The sequence below is a fragment of the Hesperophylax consimilis genome, chromosome 18, assembly GCF_061612785.1.
Source record: "Hesperophylax consimilis isolate HC1 chromosome 18, BYU_Hcon_1.0, whole genome shotgun sequence".
In the NCBI taxonomy this organism is placed as follows: domain Eukaryota; kingdom Metazoa; phylum Arthropoda; class Insecta; order Trichoptera; family Limnephilidae; genus Hesperophylax; species Hesperophylax consimilis.
In genome coordinates, this window is record NC_142853.1 from 11672551 (window position 1) to 11696585 (window position 24035).

Here is a 24035-nt window from a genome sequence, read left to right on the forward strand (position 1 = left end):
GTGAAAGATGATTTTTGGACTGGTGTGAATGATGTAATGAGACTAAAAAATATGAACGAAAGGATTATAATGGCAGGCGATTTGAATGGGTGGGTGGGAATTAGACGTGACGGATTTGATTCGGTCTTAGGTATGTTTGGGGATAAAAGAACGAATGACAACGGGAACAGAATACTTGAAGTATGTTTAGAGTGGAACCTGTTTGTGTCGAATACTTTCTTCGATCATAAAGGTATCCACCAATATACGTGGGAAAGAGGAAATGAGAGGTCAATTATTGATTTTGTAGTAATTGACTCTAGGTTGAGAGCTGTTACCGAGGACACAAGAGTTTTCAGAGGGGCTGAGGTCGAAACTGACCACTTTCTTGTAGTGTCAAGAGTAAACCTCTTTCGCGGTTGGCGCTCTAAAGTGAAAACGGTACTAACTCCAACAAGAGTCAAAATAGAAAAACTACAAAATGATAATATGAGAAGTAAGTATATGAATTGTGCAGAGATAAGATTGAATGCGAAGGAAATGGATGGTCTAAGCATAGACGAAACATGGAACCACATAAAAGTGTGTCTTTGTGAATCTGCTAGGGAGGTTTGTGGAATAAGTACGCAAGGTAGGAAGAAAGGTGATGCATGGTGGGATGATGAGATTAAAGCACTGGTCTCAGAGAAGAAGAAAGCATGGTTATGTCTGATTGCGGCTGGCAGTGCTTCCAGCGAAGAGAAGTATCGAGCGAAAGAAGTATATAAGGAATGTAAGAAAAAAGTAAGAGTTGGAGTGAAAGAACGAAAGAAACGCCTGGAAGAGGAAGAAGGAATGAAAATGACAAACCATTTCCAAGAAAACATTAAGTTGTTTTGGAAAGAAGTCAAAAGGTCCCGGAGTGGCCCAGAAAACGGAAGCATGAAAGTGATAAAATCAAAAGATGGAAAAATGTTGACGAATGAGGAAAAAATAAAAGAGAGATGGATGAATTATTTCGAGGAAGTCTTCGAAAGCGAAGTGAGTGACAGTGACTCCAGCGGTGAATCAGATATGAATGACGATGGAGTGAATGTTACCGAAATTAGCATGGATGAGATAGAAAGTTCGATTAAATGTATGAAGAATGGTAAGGCTGTCGGGTTTGACAATATTGCTGCTGAATATTTTAAAGGAGGTAGCCGTATAATTCTCACATGGTTGTGCAATCTTTTTAACCAATGTTTAAAGGAAGGTTATACGCCTTTAGACTGGAGAAGGGCTGTGATTATGCCATTATACAAAGGTAAAGGGTCACGTATGGAATGTGGGAATCATAGGGCTATTAGCCTGCTAAGTTCAGTTGGCAAGCTGTATGGTAGAATTTTGATTGAAAGAGTAAGAAAGGAAACAAAAGATAAAATATGGGATGTGCAAGGTGCTTTTATGAGTGGAAGGGGGTGCATGGACCAGATCTTCTCATTGCGTATGCTCACTGAGAAGTTTCTGGCAAAAAACCAGAAACTTTTCTGTGCCTTTGTAGATCTACAAAAAGCATACGACCGAGTCGACAGGAAAAAGCTATGGAAGGTGTTGTCCAAGTATGGAGTGAATACATATCTGACTCAGGCAATCGCGTCTCTGTATGAGGGAAGCGTTGCATGTGTTAGGGTAAACGGTGGTTTTACGGGGTGGTTTGATATCACAAAAGGTGTTAAACAAGGCTGCGTAATGTCACCGTGGTTATTCAATCTATACATGGATAATTGTATGCAAGAATTGAAAGAGGTGGGATTGGGCGCGAATTTGATTAATTTGAAAGTATGTTGCCTGTTGTATGCTGATGATGCGGTGCTGATTGCTAATAGTATAGAAGATCTACAGTCTCTCGTGTCTAGGATGAACGAAGTATGCATGAAGAATGAGTTAATGATGAATGTAAGTAAGTCTAAAGTAATGGTGTTTGAAAGAGAGAGTACGAAAACAGTGTGCAATATAATTGTGAATGAGGAATACTTGGAGCAGGTGGATGAGTTTGTGTATTTAGGAAGTATGTTTACGAGAGATGGGAAGGCTGACAGAGATATTGAAAGAAGGGTAAATGCAGGTAATTCCGTTAATGGAGGACTGAACGCCGTTGGCGCTAACAAAAAACTGTCCAAAGAAGCGAAGTTAGCAGTCCACAACGGAGTGCTGGTACCTACCTTGATGTATGGAAGTGAGGCATGGAACTGGCAAAGAAAGGATGAAAGTAGATTGAATGCTGTTGAAATGAGATCTCTGAGGCGTATGTGTGGTAAAACCATGTTTGATCGTGTGAGGAATGTGGAGATCCGCAAAGAGTGCAAGGCTGATGTAAGCGTAATGAGTAAGATTAAGAAAGGGACGCTTAGATGGTTTGGGCATGTAGAGCGAATGAGCGAAGATAGGAGTGTAAGGAGGATATATGATGCAAATGCGAATGGTAGCAGAAGTCGGGGACGCCCGAGGAAGACATGGCACGATCAAGTGAATCAGATACTAGAGTCGGGCCATGTCAAGAGTCAGAATAATAGAAGAGTATGTATGAGACGATGTATGAATGTGAATGAGGCAAGAAGTGTGTGCCAAGACCGAGTTGTTTGGCGGTCCGTCCTCTCTGCCTACCCCTGCGGGGAAACGGCGTGATGGTTAGTTAGTTAGTTAGTTAGTTAATGTTTTTTATAAAATGTGTCACCAAATCATTTAAAAAATAATTTAAGCAAATAAATATTTTGAGGGGTGGGTAGGTTGGCATTTAACTGCTCAGGATAATTTGCTGAGTTTGTTGAACAAGCAGCTATTATCCGTAGTCAATTTGTTTGTTTTACGGATATAGACAAATATTATTATTATATGGTCACATAGAAATCGTTGTATCTCCCTTACCGTTATAGCCCAGCTACACTACTCGCGAAGTTGATCGAAGTTGACCGAATACGATAGTGTGGGCACGAACTTCGCTTCGCTTCGGGCATCTTCGCTTCGCTTCGCAAGACTTCCGATTGTTGTCGGTAAATGCACCCGAGTCAAAGGACTCGAAGCGTCACGGCATAAATAAACCAATCACTGACTGGTTGGACTGAGTTACTCGCGAAGTTGCGAAGTGTGTGGGCACGCACTTCGAACTTCGTCGAGGACTTCGTCGAAGCGTCGAAGCGAGTAGTGTAGCGGCCGCTTTACAGTTAGAAATATGTATAAACACAAACGCTGTTAGAAAGAACAAAAAATACCAATCTCTACATTTAAATAATCAAAATAACCAAAAGTTCCGACCGCAATTTGAGAATAAATTAGGATTTTGTTAATTATTTAGTAATTTTTTTTCCATATGAAACTACAAAAAAGTGAGGTAGTAGCAATGTTTATAATACATTTTACTAATAAAATATGTGTTTTTTTCGTTATCAATAATTTTAGTTCACTGTTTAGACGAAAAAACCTAAAAAATTTCACATTTTTTTAAATTCAAAAAATTATATGCCACTGTGTCACTCAAAAATATCATGTGTTTTAAACAGTGTATTATAGATTTTTTATTGGAATAATTTTTCTTTAAAGACTTTCGAAGGTTATATCCGTCAATGTAATCTAAAACAGAATATTCATTTAGATTTTTAGAAAAGGTCAATAGGTGTCCTCATAAATACAAATCGGATATGTTTATCCAAGACACTACCTAGGTTACAAACCATTTTTTAGAACTTTGTTAAAAAAATAGCTGCCAATATATGAAATTAATAAATTATTTGCAAGATGATAATGTTAATTCTGAATTTGATATGTGAACGACAAAAAAGATGTATTGGGTCCCAATGGCCGAGTGGTTAGAGGCGTTGTGTCGGTAAGACAGAGATAATAAGTTCGATTCCCATTTGAAACTGTTACGTTTTAATTTTTCTTCGTCTTTTCCGTTTCGTGTTTTGTTTAGATTTATTAGGTAAATCTTCTACTTCAATAGTATATCATAGGTTTATCTCTTGTAACTAATTGTATAATTCTATAGGTTCCAAAGACTGGAATGGGCTGTTCATGTAGAAAGGATGCCAGATGACAGTACAGATGCCCCATTAGAAGAGACCCGGAGGCATTGGAGGAGACCAGGAGACCCGAGAAAGAGGTGAACTGCTGATTGCATAGAAGACGAGTAGAATGGACCTGAGCAAGTGGAGGAAATCCTACTCTAGGATAAAGCACCGTGATGATTATTACAATTTGATTGGTCTTCTTGTTGCCCTTCTAGCTATCATTGGGGAAATCTTCAGAAACATCTCAGCCAAACTGCACGTGTATTAGTCACGTAGGTTTTGATATCATGAATTGAGAAGTCTTCCGCTTTCACGTTATCTTCCTGTATTCTCTCCTATCGTAGATTGCCTACCATCAGGATAATCCAAACACAGCTGACTGCAACAACATATTGTACTCGGGTAATTAATTGCCAGTCACATAAGTTTTATTCCTGTATCACATGTTCATCAATATTCTCTGGAATATCCGTCATCATATATTGGTTGGTGTATCTGCCAAACACAAATTTTTTGTTTATACATTTTTCATCTTCTTCTATCGAAGATTATCTGCCATCAGAAGTACTCTATGCAAACTGCTCCCAACAACTCCAAGGATTCCTGTATTATATTCTTTGGTAAGTGCCAGTACTTAAGTAGAAATTTAGAAATTTTAGTAGAAAATTGAAGGCTGTAGTAAAAATAATAACAAGAACTTCAATGTACATTGTTTAAACATTATTCAGGGTTTTCCAATAAGAGGTGTTATTTTGAATAGCCCGTTATTTCGGTAGATGTTACTTTTGAAGCTGTCATTTTTTGACATTTGACAAGTAGAAACTACGTCATTAATAAAAATGGAACGATACACGCTTCAACAACGCATTGAAATTATTAAAATTCACTTGAGTGAATCAAATGCAAATCATTTTGAGTGATGAGGCCCATTTCCACGTCGGTGGCTTCGTCAACAAGCAAAATTGTCGCATCTGGGGTTCTGAAAACCCAAGAGTTATTGTTGAAAAGCCTCTTTATCCTCTACGTGTGACTGTTTGGTGCGGTTTATGGTCCGGCGGAGTCATTGGACCTTACTTTTTCGAAAATGAGGCTGGAGTAATAGTTACGGTGAATGGATTGCGCTATCGAGAGATGATTAATGATTTTTTATGGCTGGAATTGGATGTTATTGATCTGGATAACGTTTACTTTCAACAAGACGGCGCTACGTGCCACACAAGCAACGAAACGTTTGATCTTTTACGATTGAATATCAAAATAACACCTCTTATTGGAAAACCCTGTACATTTGTGCACTTGTTCTAATTTCTTTGTGTAACACTACAATTAGCACAATAAAAAAATACTAAACTAAATTTTAAAATTAGAGCTCCCACATCTGTGATAATAACAATGTAAATTAAAATTTATTTTTCTAATGTTGCGTGTTAGACGTAGTTCTGACAAGTTTTACCGGTTTTTTATTTAAATTATTTTGGTTTCTATCAATATGTTGCTATTCATGGACCCTTACCCCTTTTGTTTATAACACCTTATTCACTTTACAGGGCATAGGCTTCATAGTACAACTGATAACCCAGAGGTATCGATCAACAAAGTTAGACACATAAATAAACCAATCACGTTAGACATGTCGTGTGAATGTTAGAAGTCGCACTGAAACCAAAATTATTGGTTCCAAAAATTGGGTAACGAAAACTATTATAAAAAGGTGTATTATTTTGTAGTAAAAAAAGGATTCTAAATGCATCGTAATATAAACTTATTGCATATGGGAATTTACGGAGTTCGTAAAATGTTCATAATGTACAGAGTGCAGACGCTTTATTAAAAATGGAATGAACTTTGATATACGTGCGATACACGCGGTTTCCAAAAAGGTAGCAATATGAAAAGTATTCCGAAAGAGAAACATTATGTATATGGCAAGACTTGTCAATTCAAGTCCGGACCTTCAATTTTTTGGTGTAAGCCTTAATGATTTTTGTCAGTCATTACGCAAGTAATATTTTACATGGATGTGGCAGAAGTCGTGAACACCATCAAAACCTTGTTCCTGTGTTGACTTAACATTATTGAAGTGAAACTTCTTTAGGCGCGTAATTCGGGGACGGAGTAAAACCGAGTCAGGATCGACACGAAAATGCGGGTACCCCCACCACCGCTCACCGTTCACTGTCCCTCTCTCACCATATGCGCTTGTTGAGGTGGGGGAGCCGCTCACGAACGTTCTCTCCCGACACGGGACAACAATCGATGCAGTTTTTGCACGATTCATTAAGGATTTAAGTGCTCATGTATATATCTCGCACTTTAGTTACCATAACCCAATTATCACGACATTAGGAAATGATATTCATGAAATTGACAATGAAAATGGCACATGATTGGTAAATTGTCATTGTAATTTCTTTGTAATTTTTAATTGTAATATTGTTATTTATGTAATATTGTATACTTGTGAATAAATTGAAAATTTTTGGAACTATACATTAATCGAACGTCATTCATCTATAAGAAAATATTAGAAAAAGCAAATCCATGCTTCGTCGTTGAATTATTTAACCTCTAATTTTCAAACTAACCTAAGAGAGAAAATAGAGATGATGAAATGAAAATAGAGAGAGAGGAATACTAGAAGTTTCACTTCTGTCTTGCGTAGGCTTGACACACCCACTTTTCTTTATGTTTGTGTGCCCTATTTTTTCATAGCAGTAATTAATTAAAATAATAACAGAACTTGAAAAAATCTTTCACATAACTTGAAAATAAACTTTGAAATTTGAAGAATTGTTCAAATTCTCCGAAGCAACTCATTCTCGGTATTTACCCACTTAATTCAGTCGGCTAAGATGTTCCTGTTTAACTTGACCATTTGGCGTTTCGTCTGACTGTAAATTTGTTTGTACGTTCTGTTTCAAGGTTGTGACTAGTTGTGGCCGTGTTGGATATTTCCTTTTTATCCTGCCAGAGCTGTCAAATTGGAATAATCAATATTATGGTATCTACCTGCCCATAAATAAACCACTCACGATCAAGGTTTTTAAAATTATTGGGTGACAATTCTTTGGAGAAATTCCTTTAATGAAATTTTTTAAAATTACGTGAAATATTTATGGTTTATAATTGAGTAGGTAAGTATTTAAGTACCTACTTGCTTACAAATCTTATGATTTCAGAGGAAATTTCGGTTTTGATTCATTAAATAGAGAAAATTAGAATCATACTTATTGGCCGAGGGGTCTAAATGTTCATAAAACTACTAGTTATATGTTATATCATGGGCCAACAATGTATTGTGTAAGATTGTACGTTATGTCGATACGGCAGTCAACGATGCTTGAATGTGGGACAGTTATTTATTTTACGAAAAAACATAAATTAAAACGCAATATTTTTTAGACAAGATTAATGTTTCAGAAGCTAAGATTCCAAACGATCCTCGAGTATGACAGAAAAATAAAGCTAGCATTCTATGTATTTTCACGGTTATGCTCAAAATAAACAACTAACAAAATTTAACTAAAAAAAACTAACCATTACATAGGGATGGGGTGATTTATTAATTGATCTGTTTTGAAACTAGTTACCTATAAACCTTTTAGTTATATTATAATAAATAAATAAATGCTACAATATCACGTTTGGAGTTTGGTAGTGTGTTCAATTCCTCGGCTGGCTAAGTCCTCCATCACAACATAAGCAACATTTTCCACTTACTGTGGTGATAGTAGGAGATTTTTAAATATTGTCAGGTTATTGTAACCTGGGAATGTTTTTCTTTCTTTAAAAAATATATTAAAAAATATTTGGCTAATTTATGAATGAAACTTTTAGGTTCCTACGCAAATTATTAGAACTGGCTACATAATATTCTCTGATCACAACGTAAAAAAAATAATAGACAATAACAAAACATTCACCATAAACAAAACTTGTCATCTGTCAGAATTCAGAATGACAGCTACTCCAGTGGGTGTAGTATTTTGATAATAGATGTTTTGCGTAATGTAGATAATACCGTATTTTAAAGTTTTAATGATATCATTGTGATTTTAAATAATTCGCAGATTCAATATAATCATGCACGAGGCTTACGAGATAGCTCCTTTGCTCAAACTCACCGAACAGATCGAATCAATAGCAGCTTACGGTGACTAATATTTTCATACTTTAAAGCTTTAGATACATAATAATATCATTATGTATATACTGAATGCGTTTATATTGTATCTCTAAAAGAAGATTATTTAATTGGTAAACTTGTCCATTTCCACTGCATGCAAAGTTTCTTTACAAAAACAACACTCGATTTCAACTTAAATATCAATGGCGACAACTATTTAAGTCGGGGGTTTAAGTAAACATGCACCAAATATGTTTTTGGGGTGTAAGTTTGGGTTATTTTAATCATTTATGCTTATTTCATAACCTTCAAACTTAACTTTGATTGAGAAAAAATACTACTTTAATGCATCTTTTACCATCTTCCACTACATAAATAGTTATTTCTTGGGGAGGAATGCAGATTACGCCAAACTCTGGGAATTGAATAAAAATGCACTTTCTAGGTGAGAAAAGTGTGTAGAAACTCATTAAAAAAAGAATTAAGGCACCTAAGAATAAATTGAGGGAGATACAGCCGATCAAAGTTTAATAAAATTGCACTTCGCAATCTGATATTATGACCATATTAGGACAGTCTGCCGCCATATTTTGTCACTGTTGTGTTGGTAGACCTAATACCAACATCAGCTACATGCGATTGTAGCCGACTTCGTGGGGTAAATTTATAAGGCGCGTAATTATGAAAAACAGAATTAATAATATAATGTAATCAGGCACTGGAATGGAAAATTTACCCCACGAAGTCGGCTACAATCGCATGTAGCTGATGTTGGTATTAGGTCTACCAACACAACAGTGACAAAATATGGCGGCGGACTGTCCTAATATGGTCATAATATCAGATCGCGAAGTGCAATTTTATTAAACTTTGATCGGCTGTATCTCCCTCAATTTATTCTTAGGCGCCTTAATTCTTTTTTTAATGAGTTTCTACACACTTTTCTCATCTAGAAAGTGCATTTTTATTCAATTTCCAGAGTTTGGCGTAATCTACATTTCACCCATTTCTTGTAGTAATTAAGTTGAAACCAAGTGGTATTTATATATTTTTTGCTTATTAAACAAGTTTATTATATAAGTTTCTATACAGATTTTTGCACATCCCCTAATCTTCTCTATGTCCAAATTTTATACATTTTAATACTTCAATATCATTGCATGTTCCTTTGTCATGTAATATAATGTGTGTTTCAGATGATCATCTTTTGGTGGGGACGAGGCAAGGACATCTGCTGATGTACCTTGTCACACACAGCAACGATGTTCCCAAATACAAAGTCCAAGTGTTAAGATTCCACAAGAATTTCAGCAAGAAACCAATACAACAAATAGATGTTATTCCAGGTATCCAAAATATTTAGATAGCCATTTAAAAATACATATATTTAGTTATCTATTAACACGCTTTAAGCAGGCGAAAGTAGGATCCCATTCGAGAAAATGGATTTTGGTTTAAACCGCTATATCTTTGAAAATAATGCATACATTTGATTATTTTTTTTACAAAGTAGACAACACACCCCAACTATGAAAGTACTGTCTGAAATTAATTCCTTCCTTCTAATAAAACTCTATAAACTGATGTTTTGAGCCACTTTGTAATGTTTTATGTAAAAAAAATATAAATTGTACATATTTTATTACATTACAAAATTTTTGGTTTTCACTTTCGTACAAAAAATAAATAAAAAAATAACGATTTCCACATCTCCAGTGCCATAAGTGCAAGTATGTATTACCCATTCTACAGATTTAGTAGGGTTTCCTTTTGATTAAATATTCTTCCACACAAGAGACTAAAAGATAAGAAAACGGAAGACTTGTATTACATTGTTTATACATATACACATTTATAGTTGGGACCTGCAGAAAAAGATAGGTATACAGTATTGATGTAAAGTTATCGGACAGCAATACCTTTACGGCTATTCAAGTAGGACCTGCGTGAAACTTAGAAGAACTATCCTTCCCGCTGGAAGTGTGTTAATACAAAGTTTTTTTGAAATAACACTTTGATTCAACTTAATTACTATAAAAACAAACGATTTACATCCGGGCGGATTTAGAATACTGCATTTTAAAATTACAATAATGTGAAATGAGAATTTGCTCTTGTATGGGATCACAGAAAAATAGTATTATTTTAATGTGAATGTGAATTGTAGGAATTATTTTCTTTATTTGTTATATCTTATATTATTCTATGTTTTTTTGTTGTTGTTATTTCTGATTGTAGTTTTTTAGACTCCACATAGTGAAAAATAAATTGTGAACTTACTCACTTTCCAATGCTAATTTTTTAACCTTATCTTGTTAAATGCTTTGTAAATGTTTCAAAATAAATACTTAAAATACAGCTAAAGCAATTTCAAGCAATGTTTCTATTATGAAAGTTGGCCTTCACCAGGGCGATACCGTGATTATCTACCACTCTGATGAATTTCAAATCTCTTCATATATCCAGTTTGCAATTTGGGAGGCAGATATGGGTACCGCCGCCCCGGGAACCATTTATTTTATACCCAGCACATCTGCCGTAGATCACATCAAGTAGTTAGCTACGTTTGGTGACTTAGAAGGAGTGCCCAGGTTCATGGGGTGAGCTTGGCGACCCACCTGATGCTTCTGAGGGGAATTATTTTCCTCAGTGCCTTCTGTGTGGAGCTAATATAAAAAAAAGTTATCTACTGTGAATGCAAATAAAAGAAACAAAATGGGAGATTTTTCCAAATCGTCATTAAGCACTTACATGTATTTCATTAGGATGTTCATTAAACTTTTTTTACATATTTAATTTACAGAACATCATTTACTTCTCTGCCTCTCTGATAACACTTTGGTTGTCCATGACATCAACATTATCAACTTCCCCATTGTGCAAACATTACCGCAGACCAAGGGCGCTACTCTGTTCGCTTTAGATACTAAGGTAATCAACAGTAATCTACATTATTTGTTTCCACTTTGAATCAAACCTGAAAAATAAGTATTAATTTTACATAGCGCATTATGTTATTACCATTGCAAACCTGTGAAAAAACACATTTAACAAAAATAAAATAATAACTACGGCTGAGAATCAAACACCCATCAACTGCTTGGAAGGTAACTATTCTGGCCATTTCACCATCAACTATTTTAAGAACGGCAACACAATACATTCATTTATGAAAATATAAAAACAGTAAGTAGAAATTATTTATTTTAGAATTTTCAAATGTTAGCAATACGGCATTTTTGCCAAAGTTTGCACATTGTATTTTTGTCATGTCCTATGATTTTAATTAGTTTTACAAAGTTAACACACTTCGGCCAGGAAAGGTAGTTCTACCCGTTCGGTCGATTGATGCTTAACGCCGGGAAGGGTAGTTTTACCTTTTGCGCCGGCCTCATTTCAATGGCAGAAAAGACAGAATTATTCATCTTTTTATGTAAATGTTATATATACCAATCTCCAGAGATGTGCTTTATTTCAAATAAATCCATTTCAAATGGAAATGCAAAATGCAAAATGGGTATTTTCCATTTTGCATTTTAAATGCTTTTCTCAATGCATTTTCCATTTTAAATGCTTTTTTGCAACATTCTTCCTACTATCTCCACTCATCTTTTTTTCATAAGCCCCAAATATCAGTCGGTCCTCAATCTCGCTATGAGAGATAATTTACATTTGTCAAGTTGCTCCCTGGTAGGAGCCCTGGCAATTGAGTGATACCATTACAAAAAATACTGAACATGGGGCCATGACGCTGTAATATTAAATGTTAGATAGCAGTTTCTATGTTTTTACGTTGGCAACATTAGTCCCGCGCAAATTTTTTGTGGTTTCATAATCTGTAGTCGTGGTGTTTTTGGATTTACCATCATGTTTGTTCTACATTGATGTCCATTATTAAATGACAAAATTGTTTAAAATTTCTATAATTATTTTGATTGTTTGACCTGAGAAACCATTTTGCATTTTCAATGCATTTTGAAAATAGGTATTTTGCATTTTGCATTTGAAATGCTTTTCTAAAAACCATTTTGCATTTTGCATTTTCAAATGGAAAAGTTTTGACCCATTTCCATTTTGCATTTCAAATGGTTTTGATTACCCATTTTGTACATCTCTGCCAATCTCTTTGTAAAGGTCCCAAATGTATGTACATAATTATCGAATCATAATGCAAGTCTTAATTATAGTAAACTATTTGTTATTGTAATAATTCAATTCCTGGAATGAGGGTTTTTATGACCGTGAAACCCGATTAGAATCTCTATCTCTTCCCCGTACCCACTCAACTCCTATGTGCAAGCGAGCGAGAGATGTCCGGCATATTTAAAGAGCAGGTATGGGCAAATACCGATAGGTGGACCGTAACGAACATATTACAAGGTTAATTGAGTTGCATTTCAAATAATACTCGATTTTCGTTTACTGTACTTTTATAGGTATGCTGAGTTACTGTGCAGAAATTTTTATTTTATCTTTGTTTTCGACCTTTATTTTCGCCTGGAGAAGCGCAAAAAATACTAGCCAGAAATGTGTTAATAGGAAAGTTAAATATTTTTAACAGGCAAAATTTATTCATTTACTGTATTTATTCATTTACTGTATTTATTCATTTACTGTATTTATTCATTTACTGTATTTATTCATTTACTGTATTTATTCAATTGAATACAGCTGCATATATTTTTAGTCAATTATTTTGATGAATAGTAGTGTGTTTTTACCATGTCCCACTTCTACATTCAATAAAACAATTGTTTTTGTACTTCATTTTTGGTGTGTAAGATTAAATTTGTAATGTTTTAACCTAAATTTTATGTTGTTGGAAAACAGTTTTTACATAAATTTCGAAAATCATTGAAAAAAATCACTTTTATCATTTATATAGAATCCATTAATTCCATTCTGTGACTATGTTTATTTATTAATGCCATTTTTAAGTGCTTTTATATATGAATATTTCATAAAATTATATAACTTTTTATTTTTTTTTATGTATAACTGAACTACCCCAGCAACAATCTTTTGTATTTATTGTGATTAATTGAAGATTCTACCGACTCGGCGTAATTTATACCCTCCGTTAGGATTCCAGGAAATGAGGAGTATATTTTATGGTAGTTAGTCCTAGAATATCCGCACTGAAAAAAATCCTCATTTTAAAATTATTTTATTTCTTTATAGAGCGATCCCCATGAGTTATAAAACTCACTTTAAGACGGGAGGAACTTACAATACATAGGTGGGAGTTAATAGGTACAATTTCACATTGGTATTTTGATATCAAAATTATAAGTTTCACATACAAAACAGTATAAATTAAAAAAAAATAGAAAAATAATTGAAATCTCAAGTTTCACAAACACAGTACAAAAATAGAAAAAGGAAGGTTAAGTAGAACAAAAACAAAAAACAAAAAAGGACACAGGCAGGAATATACACATAAGCTCATAGCCAAGGTAGGAATTTACAAAAAGGTACTAACCCACTAATACATTGGTAAAAATAGATTATGTTCGATTACAAAAACGGGATAGAAAATGAGAGAGAAAGAAACGAGACAAAACATGAGTGTTTCACTTATAAGTGAAACGTAAAAGTACAGAAATGGAATACATAAAAGATGAAAAAATGTACAAACTTTGGCGAAAATACCAATACACACAACCAAAATGTTAGTGTTACGTACACACCACCAAAATTATATTGTTTATAATAATAATTCTTCCTTCTCTCTTTTAATATTTGCAGAGTACAATTTCATTATCGGGAGAGACTTCAGTGATAAGATTATGTGTTGCCGTCAAGCGAAAACTGCAGCTATATTACTGGAAGCACGGAGAGTTCAAGAAGTTGGTGGACGACATCACCATCGGAGACATTCCCAAAGTCATCATGTGGGGAGAGAGCATGCTCTGCGTTGGCTTTAAGGAAGAGTACACACTGTATGATGTAAGTACTCCTCCGGTGTTTCTTTCTCCCACAGGGCTGATGCTTCTAAAGACAACCTCCGTGGTCCGAAAATTGCAGCAGTATTACTGGAAGCACGGAGAGTTCAAGAAATTGGTGGACGACATCACCATCGGTGACTAGAGAGGTAGATACACTCTCTATATCCTTTAACTATTTGACTATTTTGAATTAGCTACCTGTTGGTGGCAAAGAAGTAAAAATCATTGATAAGTGGTAAGATTGTACACCTTCAAATTTTTATATTGTAGGGTATTTTGTATAGGTATCCATTTTTGTATTTAACAGCTCACCGGAGTGGCTAAAGAGCAATTCTTGAATGGCAGCTCTCGCTCCCTTGAACCATGCATCACCAAAATTTCTGACACCTCCTTCATGCTGGGGCGGGACCAAACATCTTTCATTGTGGACGAGACGCAGCCATCGCTGCTCACCAAGTCTGTGCTCAAGTGGAATGAACCTCTGGCTGGAGCCGGTAAATATTATTTTCTTTATTGTCATTTTATTTCCTATTCTTGGCACAACAATCGCATTTGCACTTAAGTTTTCTTTTTAATAGAGGGGAGACGGTTAACGCTTTATTTTTTACCTCATTCCTTTAACAGTAACCAGGTCTCCTTTAAAACGTTCAACAGGGTTGTCATTGGACATGTGGCTATGTCTTCTGGTTCTTCTGGTGTCTTCCCAAACACCTGAGCCTTGTTCCCAACAGAGTTATACATTGGCTCCATAGGTGAATTGGAGTCCCACATTTCCTGCATCTATTGATGTTTTCCACTTCCAACAACTGCGTGTGTCAAGTTTGGTGTGACAAAGTGCCACTCCAACGGCTGGCTTGGATACCGCAAGTGGTGCTTACGCCTCTGTCCTTGCTAGTTCATCAGCCCGCTCGTTGCACCTTATTACTATTACTAAGAGATTTCATTATTCAAGAGTGCTTTGAATGCATGTTTCCGCCAATCACAGCTTGGTATAATATTCCTCTCACATTTTCTTATTCCCCTCACCCTTCCACTCAAAGTATTGTGGTCTTCTGTCGTTATCCTTTACTTTCTAACCTCTTGGGTGGCAACACAGCCACCGGAAGATTATCACCTTAAGCCATCTGATTCTATTTTCACCATAACTTACTTGTGTTCTGCAAAATTATGTGTTTGTAAATTGTACCGTCTTTCCAGATAATGTGTTTATATATTAAAAAAATATTACATACATAATCTAAAGTATATCTATTCCACAGAGTAGTTAGTTATATTCAGAGAAATTATTTTTTAAATGTATCATTAAAGATAAGCTGGCGTTTAAGAGGTTAAGAATAGTTTCAATAAATCATTTCTCTAATTAGTACTGGCTATTCTAGGAAAACTACTTATGGTAGATTATTATTATTTTTAACACATTATGTATCTGGTAAGACGTCACAATTTACAAAAATATCATTTTACAAAAAAAAAAGTAAGTTATTACGAAAATACAATCAGCCGGCGCACCGTGATAATTTGGTGCCGGAACACGAAAGCGTTAATACAGTGGCTAGCAAGTGTTATAAAGAATGAGACTTTATGTATTTAATGGTGTATTTTGTATTTGTTTTAGCATGGGACAGCCCCTATTTTCTAGGACTACTCTCTGATCAAATTATTGTACAAACAATTGAACCTAATATGTTCATACAAACAATCTCAGAACTGAATAAAGCAAGATTATTATGCAGGTGATTATTTCGACACAATTACATTGGTTACTTTTCTTACATTATTTATTTATAGTTACAAGTATGTATGTAGTAAGTTTACAAATTCTATTAAAATAGTTTTTTTCTTTTTTAGATGTGGTAGAGGACTTATATATGTTGCTTCCATCAGCCAAGTTTGGAGAATTGATGCTGTGGATATTACAAAACAACGCCAAATGTTGCTCAAAGATAAATATTTCCAACTTGCGCTCAACTTAACGGTAAATATTTACATTTTTTAAATTAATGTACATATAAAGTTACTGAATCAATTAATTATTATAAACTAGCAGCCCTGTGAAAAATCACGGGATATTATATTTGTAGGGTTTGTGAAGCTGATAGTATTTATAAAATATTTTCCTCAGGATCTTGTCTTTTGAACAAATATTACATTTTTTTGTTGACCGATCAGAGACTTCAGAAATTTTCCAGTAAAAAGTTTGGAATAAAAACCCCTAGTAAACTTGTGAAATGTAAAGATATCTGTCAAAATTTTTTTATCAAAAAGAAATAAACTTTTTAAATGCAGAATTATTCTTGAAATTCGAAAATAAACTATTAGTTGTTTTTGTGTTTAATTCGTAGAACTCAACACAGAATTTAATTTTTATAAAAATTAAATGTAAATCAAATTTAATAATGTTATTATTAAGTTCTGCAGGTATTTTAGTTTTTATTATTATGATAGCTGTTTCAGCATTCAAGACCATTTTCAAAATGTGGCTAGGCCACATTGAGACGACTTATTAATATGATTCTGTTTCAATTTCAATTATCTCTTAAAAATTCTTAAAAATTGAAATTGAATCATATAAATAAGTTGTCTTAACGTGGCCTAACCACACTTTGAAAATGGCTTTGATTGCCTAAACAGCTGTCACAAAAATAAACTTACAGAACTTAATAATAACATTATCAAATTTGGTTTACATTAAATTTTCAAAAATAAAATAATTTTTGTACCTACTTTATCGCTTTATCCACAAACGTTCCCATTTTGAAAATTAAAAATTCATTGAATGTGAATAATTTTATGCAGGAATATTTCATATCACACACATCATCACAGACAACCGTAATTAGTATGTTTGATGAATTGAATGGTTTTGCTTAAGCTTCATCAGGACTATACTGTATTACACTAACTAAATCTTATTATTTACAAAGTAAGTTTTTTTTCCAGTATGATATAATGTAATAGCTTTCTGTAACCATTTCAGAATATATCAGATGAGTCTGACGATGAAAAGAAGCAAAAGATTAACTCAATTCAAATGCTCTACGCCTTTGACCTCTTCGACAATAAGAAGTTCTCCGATTCTATGAAAATATTCCTCCAGCTGGACACGGACCCTTCAGAAGTCATCAAACTATTCCCGGAGCTCTCTTCCAGTCCAAATAAGCCCAACAATGAACCTTCCCTACCCAAGACTCAACAGGACGATAGTGGTCTGTTGGCTCTGATAGCGTACCTGACGGAAGTCCGACTGAAGGTGCAAGAGAATAACTGGACAAATGGCAAAACCACTGAAAGTGAGAATGAAATAGATGCTAGGATCAAACGCACAATGCTGGAAACCATTGATACAACATTATTGAAGTGTTATCTACAGGTATATAATCTGTGAACTGTTGGTAGTGTTTACGTCCATTATTGCTGTTCTTTTTCTGCCTCATTTCTCTTGTTTTTTTATCTTATTTAGGTTTATCCTGATTATGATAAATAACTGGCTTGGTCAGTTCCTGATATCCCGCATGCTTGCAATATTTCATTCTTCACCATGATTTTCATCCTCTTATCATAGAAGAATAATTTGTTGGAGCCATTTCGTGTTGTTTTATTTTTTTTTAAGACTTGGGGCTTATATTATCTTTGGGGATCCCGTGCGGACATTCTTTTTATGCAATGGATGGAACCTGGGTCTTGAACACAATAGGTCTTGATTTTAGAGTAAAGTAAACCCAATGGTAAACTAGACTTTTAGAGCAGACTAGATGTAGTGGTGCATATACACTTGCAAGGCGTACCATGAATCATGGGAAAGGAACAAACCAATAGCAAGCGCTAAACGCTGTTCGCGGTTGGTTCGTTTCTTTTCCACCTTGGTTTAGCTCGTAAATGTATACGATTTACCGGAGAATAGAAAAATAAAAGCTAAAGTCAAGCTGTCTTATGTAAAACAATCCATTCCTTAACTTTTTGTACAAATGTTGGACACATGTGTTTTGTGTATCTTCTGCCTGCTTACTGGTGTATCTTATATCCTAGAGAGGTTCATCCTACCTTGCACTGCTTCGGTGGTTTCATTTCATTACTGACCTGCTTTTTCATCCCACAGCCTATGCATTCAATATTTATTCCAATTTCAGACGAATGATGCCTTTGTAGCCCCACTTTTGCGCCTCAATAATTGCAAATTGGAGGAAGCTGAGATGGTTTTACTGCAGCACGGAAAGTACAGCGAATTGATTATCCTTTACCAAACTAAAGGGCAGCACACGAAGGCACTACAGCTGTTGAAGGACCAAGCCAAGCAACCAGACTCTAGTCTGAGAGGACACCATAAAACCAAAAGCTATTTGCAGCATTTAGGTAAAGCTAAAACAAAAATCCAATAGACATTACTGCTATTGAGACTTGAGACAACTCCTTTTGTGGCAATAATTTATTGTTTTATCGATGTACAAATAGATCATGTACATTTTTCGTGCTACATTTAATTTGATTGTTTGTTAACAGGTGCTGAGCATATAAATTTAATATTCCAATTCTCCAACTGGGTGCTTACGGAACAGCCTGAGGAAGGTCTTAAAATCTTCACCGAGGACGTTCTAGAAGTGGAGAACCTCCCAAGAGCTAAGGTTCTGGACTTCCTACTCCGGGAGCATGAACCCCTGGTCATCCCCTACCTCGAGCATGTAATCCACACCTGGGAAGACAACAATCCCTTCTTCCACAACGCCCTGGTGAGGATGCTCAGGGAGAAAGTGATGGACAAGAAAGGAGCATACACAGATGGGCAGTTGCAGCATCTGAAGGCTAAACTCTTGGCTTTCTTGGAAAAGTCCAACTATTACACACCGGAGACTGTGCTGATTCACTTCCCCAGTGATTCTCTGTTTGAGGAACGGGCAGTAGTACTTGGAAAGCTGGACTCTCATGAACAGGCTCTCTCCATTTATGTTCATATTTTAGGTATGTTGTATATTTATACATATGTGTATTATCATATCCAAAAAAATTAACCAACAGCCACCATTGTCAGCAACTCACTGAGGGAACTGGTAGGACTACTAACGGGACACTGCCATCTCAGGAGACACGACATGCAGTTGTTGGGAGTGAAAAACACCAATATTCGCAGGAAATGTGAAGAGACTGAAGAGACTCCAATTCACTTATGGTGCCAATGTCCTACCCTGATGGCAAAATGGCTCAGATGCCTGGGTAGATACCTTGTGGAACCAAGAGACATAGCCAAATATCCAATGACAACCCTGGTGAACTTTACGGGTACGGGTTACTATAAAAAAATGAGATAAAATGGATGAACAGAATGGGCCCATGGTCTGAGTGCTTACGGGATCCATCCGTGACTGTCTCTGCTTTGTAAACAAACAAAAAAACAGCAAAAAAGCAGCCACCATAACATAGAGGTGTTCGTTTTTGATTTGGAGTCGGAAGATTGCGGGTTTGACCAAATATTTATACCACTGAACAGAAAATACCTAGTATGTAGTGTGATCTATGCTAAGAAAATTGATATAGTCATAGGACCATTCAACTTATAGACCCCAAACAGGCATTAGTTTTTGTTTATTTTCATATTTGAATCAGTTTCACCTGAAGTGAAAAGGGGAAAATTGACATTACTTCGGTCACTCCAGACACCCCCACTACATATGTCTTTCTGTTTATCTATTTATTTATTGTTATAACTTTAATTTGTACAAATCTGTTTTATTTTTTTCTCTTGCAACACACTACAATAATATTATAATTCATTTAAAATATATATTTATAAAGATGCACGCAAATAATTATTAAATGTAATACTTATTTTTGTGTTTATATCATTGATGCTACTAATACAAACCAATTTAAAGCTGAATTAGATTCTCATTTGGAGAGAAGAAAGGCTCAATTACATGTTAAACTGATTTTGAAATCAGGTATGCAGGCATCAGCAGAATACCGCCTGCTATAATAAATGCCTGCTCATTAAATAAAAATAATAGCAGTCAAATATGAATACAGCAAGTGAATAGTACATCTATACACTGTGTGATTTTATACCATTGAACCATTAGACTATTGGCATCTTTTTGGTTGTAATATTTTAGGAGACGTCCAACGTGCCATAAAATACTGCGACATGGTGAGTGCGAAATCCCGAGAGTCGCACAAGGTCCAGGATGTCTACGTCATCCTGATACGGATGCTGGTCAACCCGGCACAAGAGGTCCCCAGCGGACCTCTTAGCAATGTTCCAAGGAGTCCTGTCACAGCACAACCCGACTTAGAAACGGCTCTCACTATTCTGGAGAAGCATTCGGATATTATAGAGCCACTAAAGGTAATTATTAGATCAATCAAATACTAGAGAACCAAAAAACCTTTAACATATGATGTGCCAAGTAATCCACCGTGGATTTCTGACTTTCGTTCCTATAGTGTGCCAGTGAATCCACCGTGGATTTGCTAGTAACTCACCGCACTTGCCTTGATTTTATGGTATATTGAATCATTCATAAAATGCTCCTAGCATACTAAACTATATTCTATTTGCTTAGCAAGGAAATAATGTATCTCAATATTATTCTAGCTTTTCATTTCGTCACTTGCAACTTATCACGGCCTTACGAGGCAAGTTTGCAAATTCCACGAATGTTGAATTTTGTGTCATTATATATAATAAATATTTTATATTCAAAATCAACGTTTGTTGATCTATTATGAATATCTGTTTTTAAGCCATAATATTGGTCACCCCTAGATAAAGAGGTGTTATTTTGAATAGCCCGCTATTTCGGTAGATGTTACTTTTGAAGCTGTCATTTTTTGACATTTGACAAGTAGAAACTACGCCATTAATACAAATGGAACCATACACGCTTCAACAACGCATTGAAATTATTAAAATTCACTTGAGTGAATCAAATGCAAATCATCTTGAGTGATGAGGCCCATTTCCACCTCGGTGGCTTCGTCAACAAGCAAAATTGTTGCATCTGGGGCTCGGAAAACCCAAGAGTTATTGTTGAAAAGCCTCTCTATCCTCAACGTGTGACTGTTTGGTGCGGTTTATGGTCCGGCGGAGTCATTGGACCTTACTTTTTCGAAAATGAAGCTGGAGCAACAGTTACGGTAAATGGATTGCGCTATCGAGAGATGATTAATGATTTTTTATGGCCAGAATTGGATGTTATTGATCTGGACAACGTTTACTTTCAACAAAACGGCGCTACGTGCCACACAAGCAACGAAACCATTGATCTTTTATGATTGAATATCAAAATAACACCTCTTATTGGAAAACCCTGTACATTATTATGTTTATTGTCTCATACACATGTATGTACACACTTTTGTAGGTTCTGGCAGTTCTACCAGATAATGTGCCGATATCCCGTATAAAGAAGTTCCTGGAAGGTGCATTCCACAGCCTACTGAATAATAGACGCAGAGTTCAGGTGTTGAAGGGTTTATTGTACGCTGAACATCTTCAGGTATATTTCAACGTTCTTTAATACTTTATATTCATATTACTTTTCTAATTTCTACAGTACCTATTTTTTTCAATGTTTTTGGCATTTGAAGGGTGTTCTTCACCAACAATTCAATTTATGGAGAGATTGAAGGAGAATTTAAATATTAATTAAAATTTATATACCTATCGAAATGAGAAAATATCATAATTACGTACATATGGAAGATGAGTCGAGTTTAGACTTAGAAGAGATGAGATGGACGGAGGCGAGGCAATTTTGGTTAAGGCTTGAAAGAAGATATTTGTGAGAGGTACATAATATTGAGGAAAAACACAAATGATTGTCCCATTTTTTTTTGTTTTAAATCTTGTATGAGCTTTTCAATTATATAGTAAATTTAAAAATACATATTATAGTAGTCCTGGAGAGTCATCATTCTAGTATCTTCTGTTTTTTTCATTTTCATACAAGACAATTGATAATAAAGAGGACGATCTTTGATGACGTGCGTACAACCTATCTTTAGGGTAACTATGAAAACAGAATATCCTTATGGAACAACTAAACTGAGGCCAACTCCGAACCTTTGGACGATTGTATAGAGGGGTAATTCAAGTTAGAAGGTTGGAGTTCGAATTGGCCCGAGATCGCACCTAAATCAAAAGAGTTGGTCCAACTCGTTCGAACCAGCCCTCTTAATATCAGTCTGCGCTTGGCAGGCAATCGAAACATGACAATAATATTATGGGAGAGTAGTGTAACATTTATTTGAAATTATTATTGTTGTGCTTTATAAAGCGGAACCGATATTATGAAACCCATAGCATCGCCTGCATAAAAACAATGTTTCATTACACGATTATCAATTATTATAATACCCTCGCACAGACTTTGCGTTTGGGAGTTTTTTGTTTATTAACATTTTTTAATATTACCTTCATTTTTTATATTCTGTTCATAGTGGAACAGAACATACAAATTTAAGGTGATATTAAAAAAGAGGGAGTAAATAATAAAGTTAGTTTTTTTATACATACATATTGGTGTTTATCAAAAATTTTGCAACTTGCAATAGTAATTTTGTCATCTGTATACTTGAACGCACTGATGAGACGTGGCGCGGGAGTTGGAAGTTAGAGGGTGGTGGTACACCACTACAAGTTTGGCCAACCTACCAACTCGGAACTAGTTAAGTTGGTATCATTAGAGTCTTGGCACTGATAGTTTTATCATGAAAACAAATCTGATTTGCATTCTCATTATTTTACCGTGGGAGAGTTCAGGCCCGCCGTTCTATCAAAAGTTCCATCGTTCAGCAAATCCGACTATCCCCGCTTAAGAAGCAAGCAAGATCGCATAAATATCTCTAGATCCAATACAGCGGATACAATACATAGTCTTGTGGCAATACCATATACGTGCCACAAATAATTTTGCATAGACGCAAACAAGAGCAAAAAATACATTCTAATGCATAACAGGATCACAAAATAAACTGCATTTGTGTTTTGTTCCTCCTGATCATTTTGACAAATGGTTTATCCATGGCATTGAACTTACACCGAAGATATTATTAATTTTTACATTAAAAACTCACTCATGTTCGTAACCAATCACAAATTGTCTCTTTTTTCTGATAAATATTTTTTGTTTGTAATTTCAATACTTTGTGAAACATAATTTATTGTGTCAGAAATACTAAAAATCATTTTCAAATCAAACAATTCTCTTACAGTCAGTAGAGTGGTAGATACTTTCAGTATCGTTGGTGAAAGACTATCTTTCAGAATCTAAATGTTGCTTGAAATGGCTTAAATGTTTAGTGACCTGATCTGACAGATACTTCCCAACCTTTCTCTTTCCCATCTCCTTTCTCTTCCCACTTGCTTCAACCTCACAACATATTTTTTGGGGATGCCAATGTATTACTGGCTCTGGACAGTTGTAAACTCTTGTACGGTGTTCACATGAAAAATACATAAATGTTTGTATGTGATTTGTGTTTTCAGGTGCAGGAGTTAAAAATGATCCACGAAGCTCAGAGCGTTACCATCGCAGATTACAATGTGTGCCCCGTCTGTAAGAAGCGCTTTGGAAACCAGAGCGCCTTTGTCAGATATCCCAATGGGGAAATTGTCCACTATTCCTGTCACGACAAGAAAGCAAACACTGCTTAATATTAAGCCATTTGTAATATTTCATAACCTTCTAAATGCAATACACATAAGTACTATTATTATTTTTTTCTTCTGTTTATAACACAATATGTAATCAAAACATTTTTAACCTGGAAAATATAAATTCATGTAAACATTGATTTGTACGCATTTTTATTGTTGAATAAATGGATATTTTTTAATGTCTAAAACACCTCTAGGATGCTTTCAAAATATTGTCACTTGAGAATGGATTGCTTTTACGACTGGTTCTTCGACAGCTCAACTATGGAATGATTTATCGATCTATGCATTTCTTCCATTCTACGAAA

At 35.1% G+C, this 24035-nt stretch overlaps 1 protein-coding gene across 2 annotated transcripts; it reads left to right on the forward strand.

Annotated features, from left to right (window-relative positions):
* The first annotated feature begins 7950 nt into the window (after positions 1-7950).
* Positions 7951-23890, forward strand: Vps39 (vacuolar protein sorting 39). Of its 2 annotated transcripts, none has more exons than XM_089642315.1 (14): positions 7951-7976; positions 8075-8157; positions 9327-9476; positions 10934-11061; positions 13879-14079; positions 14386-14572; positions 15694-15811; positions 15927-16053; positions 17056-17448; positions 18206-18428; positions 18576-19031; positions 20180-20412; positions 21431-21565; positions 23557-23890. In XM_089642315.1, the coding sequence occupies exons 2-14, from the start codon at positions 8088-8090 to the stop codon at positions 23722-23724; spliced, it is 2589 nt and encodes an 862-aa protein (XP_089498441.1). In that variant the 5' UTR covers positions 7951-7976; positions 8075-8087; the 3' UTR covers positions 23725-23890. The 2 variants fall into 2 exon arrangements, with proteins under 2 accessions (XP_089498441.1, XP_089498442.1); XM_089642316.1 differs by having other exon boundaries at positions 7972-7980.
* Positions 23891-24035: the final 145 nt, after the last annotated feature.